General features: G+C 30.8%; 1 protein-coding gene across 1 annotated transcript; it reads left to right on the top strand.

Annotated features, from left to right (window-relative positions):
• Window positions 1–4,369: 4,369 nt before the first annotated feature.
• On the top strand, window positions 4,370–5,361 carry LOC116013977 (probable membrane-associated kinase regulator 6). Its single transcript, XM_031253952.1, has 2 exons — window positions 4,370–5,046; window positions 5,143–5,361. Exons 1-2 carry the CDS (start codon window positions 4,422–4,424, stop codon window positions 5,151–5,153), a joined length of 636 nt encoding a protein of 211 aa, XP_031109812.1. The 5' UTR covers window positions 4,370–4,421; the 3' UTR covers window positions 5,154–5,361.
• The last annotated feature ends 3,722 nt before the right edge of the window (window positions 5,362–9,083 follow it).

Genomic DNA, 9,083 nt, shown 5'->3' with positions numbered 1-9,083 from the left:
TTTTTTGCAGTGACAGTCCTGATATAGCTCATGATAATGATGACAAAAGGGGTCATTGTTGGAAGCTTGGGCTGGAAACTGCTTTGGAAAAGCAAGAACAATAGTTTATGAAGAGTTTGATGCTGTAGAATCTAGGAATGCAGCAGTTTGAACAGAAAAGCAAATTGTTTGAAGGTTGAGCTGATGAAGACTAGAGCAGGGTCTTTGGTCTAAGGCTGGGCAGAACAAATGCAACAACAGAAGTATGAAAGAAAAGAAGCATAAGAAGGGACTTGATCAGTCCAGAATCACAGATCCAATGCAGATAACAGGTTTGGGTTGAGCTTTATGAGGGGAGTGATATGGTAGGGGTATTTCTTTTATCTTAACCACTCTCACCATTAGTTCATACTCTTGTCTTTGGACCATCTGGGGGGTAAGGGTTTTGCATGCTTGCATGAGTGTGTATAGAGACCCAAATCCAACACATGGGTGGGAATGAAGTATATCTCTGTTTCTACTCTCTGATCTGGATCTGGGGGGTGGGGTTCCCATACTGGCAGTAACAAAAAAAAAAGGAAAGAAAGATGGGAAAAATATAGAAGTGATGAGAAACAGAAAAGAAAAAACAAAAACAGAAACAACATAACACAAAACAGAAATAGAAAAAGAAAAAAAAAAAAGAAGAGGAGAAGAGATGTTTGAATGGCTGAATGGTTGTATGATGGCTGCCTGACTTGACCTGCTTATTGCTTAGGATTGAGAGCTATAAGATCTGTCCAGGCACAATACAGAGCTCTGTACTGGATGTGATTGGCTCAAAACCTAAGGGTGGGAACTCTTGTTACCATTGCTGTAGTTGTAGGGCCAAAATGATTACCTTGTAAAAATGTGGAGCTCCACATAAGGTGATCATCCTATGACTTCAGGGTGGGTCTCATTGCCTTAGGTGGTGGCCGTTAAGACTGTACTGGCTACACTACAGAGATCTGTACAGTATGGTTGGTCATTTACCTAAGGGGTGGGGGCAGGAGGGGTGGGTTTACTGAGATAAGAGGTGATGATTTTAGGGGCTTCATTCCCATACTTGTGTTGGGGGTGGGCCTTGAAGACACAATGAACTTGTTTAGAATAGCAATGGACTATGCATGAAGATAAGGGGGATTTTGGAGTTTTGAAGTGGGTTAAAAGAGCATGGATTGATGGTGAGGTGCTTAATGTTCAAGTAATACTTAGCTTAAGTATCATTCTTGTTATAATTCTTTACCCAAAATGATATTTGTGATGATAGGTGATATGGATTGAGATTGTATGATCTTTGTGTAAGGCTTCGGCTCTTGTTGTTGTGATAGGTGATATGGTTTGAGTTTGTAGGATCTTATTGTAAGGCTTAGGCCCTTGTTGCTTTGATGGTCACTTTTGGACCAAAACCATGTATGGGTTTGTTGCCTCTTTTTTGAGTGATAATAAAGAGCAAAGTTTGATAAAAAAAAAATATTCAATTTATAGCATTCAATTAACATATTTGTTGTCTTACATATGCCTATTTTATTAACTGCAAACACATAATGTAATAAATTATAAATGGAAAAATGATCAAATAGACTCATGTACTAACACTGATTGTTCATCCAACACCATGAATTAAAATATGGTCCATCTTGGCTATTATACTCCTAATTATTTTTCATCTAGCATTTTTAGCCTATTTCTAACAAGTAACCCATCTAATTTGTTGACATGGAAAAATAAAATAATAAAAATGATGACATGTTATTTTTATGAATGTTTGGATGATTTTACCCTATTTCATTAATGAAGAAAATGATTTCTTGCCATGAAATAAGGTAGAAATCAAAGTTGATATATAATGTTTTAATTACATGTACTGCACTACTGTGTATTTATAGTGAGGTATTCAAAGTCGTCCAGAAATAAAAGTTCATGAAAATCGATATATGAAAATTAAATTATTTTTATAATAACTTAAGATATTGTATTGGGTAAATTTTTATTACTTTTTAAAAAATAATTTAATTTCCATATATCGATTTTCATGAAATCTCATTGTCGAACGACACTGAATACCCCACTATACATACACAATACACGATAGTTGAAACTTTATATAGCAACTTTGAGTTCTGCCCTATTTCATTGCAAGAAATCATCCAAAAATACAATATCTTAAGTTATTCAATTATCCAAACATCCAAAAATATTAATTTATTTTTAAAAGAAAAGAAAATTTACACAATATAATATCTTAAGTTATTATAAAAATAATTTAATTTTCATATATCGATTTCCATGAAGTCTCATTGCCGAACGATAGTGAATACCCCGCTATACATACACTATAATTAAAACTTTATATAGCAATTTTGATTTCTACCATAATTCATTGCAAGAAATTATTATTTTTTCATTAATGAAATAGGGTAGAAATCATCCAAACACATCCATATAAATAACATGTCATCATTTTTTCTAATTTTATTTTTCCATGTCATCAAATTAGATGGTTACCTATTAGGAATAGGCTAAAAAGCTAGATAAAAAATAATTAGGAGTATAATTGCCTAGATGGATCATATTTTAATTCATGGTGCTGGTCTGCTGGATGAACAATCAATGGTAGTACATGGGCCTATTTGACCCTTTTGCCATTATAAATTAATTTTTTATTAAGTAATCTTATTTTATTAGTATATAAATTGTGCAAACTTATACAAATAACAAATATTTTATCATAATTTGTATTTAATTTTTGTGTATTCTAAAATATGTTATGAAATATATATATTAAAGATAGAATGTTTTAATATATTGTTTCATATTCTTTATTTGTTTTAATCTTATCCATTTATTAGATATTTCAAATAAAAAAAAACCTCTAAAAAACACTTTTCTTTTATATCACTCCGTATATAACAATAGATGCTCCAAGCCTCCAAGCAATCATAGGAAATTCACATAGTAAAATTTTTAGGAAATTCTCATACTTAGATTTTATATAGTAATTAGCTTGGAAGGTAGTTTGGGTGAGAATTTGTAAAAGTAGGATTTTATTTTTATTAATAGTATAAATCATTATTATTATTATTATTATTATTATTATTATTATTATATACTAAAATTTGTAATTAATGTTTTACATTTCAAAATGAGCGCAGAAAAATTACAGTGTGACTATCATTTTAACATTATATAGTAGACGAGATAATATTTATTATATATTATATAGAATTGGGTGCAATGACATGTGTAGTATGTGTAAGTAGCTTGTTAGAGAAGGTTAGCGGTAATTAAACCATAGAAATAAAAGCCTTAGTGCAAGCAATTGATGCAACATAATGGAAGATGCATGAGTACATCTCATTGTGGGGTACTTTCATTTTCACTTATTTATTGCATTTGTCCATATCATCATGGATTGTCACCAAATATATAATATTTATGTATGTTTTTCATATCGCTAATAAATATAATAACTTGGTTGGCGTGAGTAGTTGTGCACTCTCGTTCCTTAAGAGAGGTTGGAGTTCATTAGGACAATGAGTACTCAGAACACATCATAGTCATGACCTTATGGTCCAGTGACACGAAGTGACGCCTCAATTAGCTCTTTGTGCTTCGGTATGTATACTACATTATATAATAAAGCCAGTAATACAAAAAAAAAAATAAAAAAATAACTATAGAGCATGGTGGATTTAATTCTTTTCTTCTTATTTTTAAATGTCTGAGGCTATACGAAAATTTGTCTTTTAAAATTTTTTTTTTTTGTGAATTTAGAATTTTAGGTTATTTTTAGATATCAATAAATTTTTTTAAAATATTATTTTTTTACTCATTATAGTTATACTTGGGAAAATCCTATATCTCAAAGGAAAAAAAAATGCTATTTGCCTATTTGGTGAATATAAAATTAAATACTGTCATATTATTTATGTTTAAAATGAAAAAAAAAAAGTAATTAAAATACGTGACCTAATAATTTTTAAAAAAAATATAATATAATAAAATTAGATTGTCATAATAATAGTTTTAATAAATACTCTATAATTAATTTAAATAGAAATAAAACTAATGGAATGGATACAGTTTTGTTCGGATAAAATAAAATGCACAACATTATTTAAGAATAATATTATTAAAATTATGTGATATAATTTTAATTTTAATCATTTTTTAAAAAAAAAAATTCTACAATTTCGCAGATACAAAACCATTTTATATCATTTTTTTAGCCCGTGACTCGGGTGAGGTATCTGAGCAAGTCCCGTTCATACCGAATCAGTTCAATTAAGAGACAAAGTGCTAGTAAGATATATCATCTTTAAATATTAAAAAAAAGGCAGTGATTATGTCCTCTGATAGAGTGATAGTCTGATCTATATTTCTTAAAACAACTCTTTCAAACTAAAAATCTCAAAGCCATGGAAACCTCCTCTCAGTCTCTCTCCATTGAGAGCTTCTCCCACAGCTGGTCGGTGAATCCGGAAGGCTCTTTCCGGGGCTCCGATGAAGCTTCCTTCATTGAAATGGATCCTACACTCCCCCCTTCTCAGAGATTCTTCAGTGTTAGCCTCCCGGATTTTAGCAGCTTCGACTTTCCGGTGTCGGAATCTCCATTGACGCTCCTTCACGCCGATGAGCTCATCTCCAATGGCTTCCTCGTGCCTCTGTTCGCCCAACCTATCAAGTCCGATTCCTTCGATCGCGCTTTCGATTCGCCTGAAAAACCTACCAAACAAGATCAGGTCCGTTCATCCGGCGAAGAAATCCGTTGCGCCCCGCTGAAACGATGCCGGAGATTATCCAGGCGGATCTTCCGCAGGTATTTGGACGTAATTAGGCCGATTTGTGTGAAACTGCGGAGATTCGGATTCGCGTACGGACGGAGAAGCTCCAGAGCGGAGGAGAGGAAGAGATACGAATTTTCCGGCGTGGTTTCAACCAGGACAAGCGGCGCGTCCTACTCTGTCGATAACTGGCGCCGGTCTTGCGACTCCGAGAGCTCGATCCACGAGGCGGTTCTGCATTGCAAGAGAACCATCGTTGGTAATATATCATCTTTGATTATCATATTTCAATGAGAATTTATTAAATTTTTTTCCCCGATCGTAACATCTAATTAAAATTATTGTGGATTTGCAGATGATAAATGATGAGATGAGATGAGAGTGTGGGACATGTGGAGATGATAAGTCGGCCGTTTTCGTCAATTTCTTTTCTTCTCTTCTCTACTGTTCTGTACTGATTTGTTTTCTTGGGGAAGTAAAAAGAATTGGCACTTTGGCAATTGGCATGCATTTTCTGGGGAAAAGAAATGATTTTTTTTTTTTTGAAGATGGGGAAAAGAAATGATTCTGAAAATACTTTTTGCCTTTCCTACATTATTGTGGATGAAGCTAACACTGTATAATTCATGGGATGAAAATATGAAATTCATAATTATAATAATATTGGAAAAATATCAAATAGACCACTGAACTTATCGTTTTTGTGTAATTGGTTCATTGAACTTAAAAAGTGTGCAATTCAACCATCAAACAAACAAAATTTGTGCAATTGGACCATTTTTACAAAAATTTTCTGGTAAAATCCAAGTATATTACTAACATATATGTATTAAGAGTGGCATTTTCTTCTACCATACTAGTTAGGAGTCAATATTGAAATGTTTTTAACTTAAATTGAATTAAAAAATTTTGTAAAAATGGTCAAATTGCACAAATTTTGCTTGTTTGATGGTTCAATTGCACACTTTTTAAGTTCAATAGCCCAATTGCACAAAAGCGATAAGTTCAGTGGCCTATTTGACACTTTTTCCAATAATATTTAGAAAAAAGTGTCAAATACACCACTGAACTTCTTGCTTTTGTGTAATTGGGTCATTAAACTTAAAAACTGTACAATTGAACCATCAAACAAGCAAAATTTGTGCAATTGGAACATTTTTAAAAAAAAATTCCGGTAAAACCCGATTATATTACTTACATGTATATATTAAGAGTTGCATTTTCCTCTACCATACTAGTTGGGAGTCAATATTGAAATGCTTTTAACTCAAATTGAATTTTTAAAAAATTAGAAAAATGTTTTAATTGCACATATTTTACTTGTTTGATATTTGGATTGCACACTTTTTAAGTTCAATGATCCAATTGCACAAAAGCGATAAGTTCAGTGACCTATTTGACACTTTTTCTTAATATTTATGCCTAAAAGTTATGGTTAATAATATTATGAGTTAATACCACAAATAGTCCTCTGACTATTGGGCTAGTACTCATTTTAGTCATCGACTTTCAATTCGACCACAAATGGTCCTCTGACTTTTATTTTTGACCACAAATAGTCCTATGTTAAAATTTCTGTTAAATAGGTGTTAAATTTAGGGGTAATATCGTCAAATTGATTAATATTATTATGATTACTTCTTTTTTAGAAATATATGACAACATAATTAATTTCAAACATTAATAAACATTAAGTTAATAAATATAAAAACAAAATGGTCATGGCAAATTATATAAATGAACAAATTAAATAAAGCTTCATAATTAATGTTCTTAATTTGTACTTGATTAATTATATTAATTCAACGGTTGTGACTTTCAGTTATGTCCTAAACAAAATGTTTGATCGATTAATGAAGAGTGAAAACTATTAATCGGCCATGTATGAACAACCATGAAAATGATGGAAGCAAGGTTTTTTAAAAAAATTTCTTCCATTTTAATATGTTGGTTAAATTAAAATAGATAGCTCTAATATTAAATCTTCATTTTGTACGCATAATTACAAGAATAAGGTGTATTGTCTTTTTATTTAGGAGTATTTATATTTGTTAATTGTTTCAATTATGCTTGTTGGTGAAAATTCTAAACATTTTTATTTTATGACCATTATATATATCAATTTGACGATAATATCCCTAAATTTAACACTTATTTAACAGACAATTTAATGGAGGACTATTTGTGGTCAAAAATGAAAGTCAGGGGACTATTTGTGGTCGAAATGAAAGTCGAGGACTAAAAGGAGTACTACCCCAATAGTCAGAGGACCATTTGTGGTATTAACTCTAATATTATAATATATTAATATTGATAATTTTGTTAGACCAGAGTGATCATTAAATATTGGCAATCATTATTTCATGGACCATAATATACACATACATTTGTGTGAACCATAAATAAAAAAAATACATTTTAATATATTAAAAGTATATTATTTATAAACATAAAATATATTATTTGAAAGTACATGTATTTTATATATTATCAAATAATGTAGATTCAGTACATGAATAAAATAATTTTAGTATATTAAAAATGTATATTATATCCATATTCCACACAACTATGTAGACCATTGGTCACACAATAATTGCCAAAAACAGGCATTATGGTTATTATTATTATTATTATTATTTTGCAACAAAGGAAAGTTAAAATATACGGAGTATTAGATAATCTAAAAACATAATAAGTCTCAATCAATGTTATATCCTTGATTTATGTCCCTCCTTTTTTATGCTAATAAATGTGTACATTTTACTTTAAATGTTGTACACTTCAATGTTATTAGACAAAATTGTCCCTACTACATTCTTGTTATACAAAATTACCCTTACACCGTTAGGGCTGTTAGCGAACAGAGCTTTCGACAAACTACTCGTGTTCGAGCTCGGTAAGCGTTCGTTTATTAAGGTTAACGAACATTAACAAACAAAATTTAGAGCTCGGTTAATAAACAAACAGAGTCTGAACAGTGGTAAGCTCGTTTGCTAAGTGTTCGCGAACAAGCTCGTTTGTGTTCGTTTAGTAGTGTTGGTGAACAAGCTCGTTTGTTTTCGTTTAATAATGTTCGCAAACATGTTTACAAAATATATATATATATAATTGTTCGTGAACGTAGATTATTTAATGTTCACGAACAAAATATTTTCATGAACATATGTGCAGGTGCTTGGTTATTAAGTGTTCATAAACGTAAATGAACATGTTTGTGAACGTGTTCGTTAACGTTTGCGAACACGTTCGTGAACTTGTTCGTTAACGTTAACGAACACGTTCGTGAACGTGTTCGCGAACGTTAACGAACACTAACGAACGCTTAACAAACGAACACGAACAGGATTTTTAAAAACCTTAACAAACGAACACGAACACGAACACCCCAAAATCCTTAACAAACGAACACGAACAGCCTCCGTTCGTTTATGTTCGGTTCGTTAACAGCCCTATACACCGTTATAACACCGTTAGTTTTAACTCCATCGTTATTACCCTACACCTATATCTATCATATCTTTTTCCTATTATTTAATTGTCATTTTATTTAAATTATTAATTTCTATTTAATAGTTGATTATATTTTAATTAAGTTTCTATGAATGGTAAATCATATATATGTGTATAAAATACATATATTATTTGTGTATATATAATTTGAATTATACATTTTAAATATTTTTATTTATTAATATTTTAATATTGGGCATAAGTTTTCGCGCATCGCGCGTACAAAATACTAGTACTAAAATAAGTTGCAAAAGACACTTTTCGAGCTACAGATCAATAAATAAATAACTCTGGACTACTTAGGCCCAAAACAATAGCTTGATTGACTAGCCTAGGACACCGGTCCTTATATCGTGGATCATGGTCCAAAAATGATGTCATTTCTTTAAGTAAAGAAACGACTGTCGCTACATCTTAATATATCCATATTTTTAGTGTGTTAATTACCAAATGAAACTATAGTGTATTTAAAATGAAATTGTCTCACATATTATTTTTATATTATCAAATGAAATTGTAATTGAATTGAAATGAAATTGTAATTGTGTTGAAATGAAAATGCAGTGTATATAAAATAAAACTGAATAATAGTTTCACATATTTGAGTGTATATTGTCCAATGAAACTGTAGTTATATTAAAATGATACTGTAGTTGTGTTGTAATGAAATGAAACTATAGTGTATATAAAATGAAACTGAATACTGAAGTGACTTTTATTTGCTTTCCAGTTGCCACAATCAGTCATTCGCTTAACTTTAATTTCTACCATTTTACCATTAAT

The sequence above is a fragment of the Ipomoea triloba genome, chromosome 3, assembly GCF_003576645.1.
Source record: "Ipomoea triloba cultivar NCNSP0323 chromosome 3, ASM357664v1".
NCBI lineage: Eukaryota > Viridiplantae > Streptophyta > Magnoliopsida > Solanales > Convolvulaceae > Ipomoea > Ipomoea triloba.
This window is presented reverse-complemented; position numbering and strand designations above follow the sequence as displayed.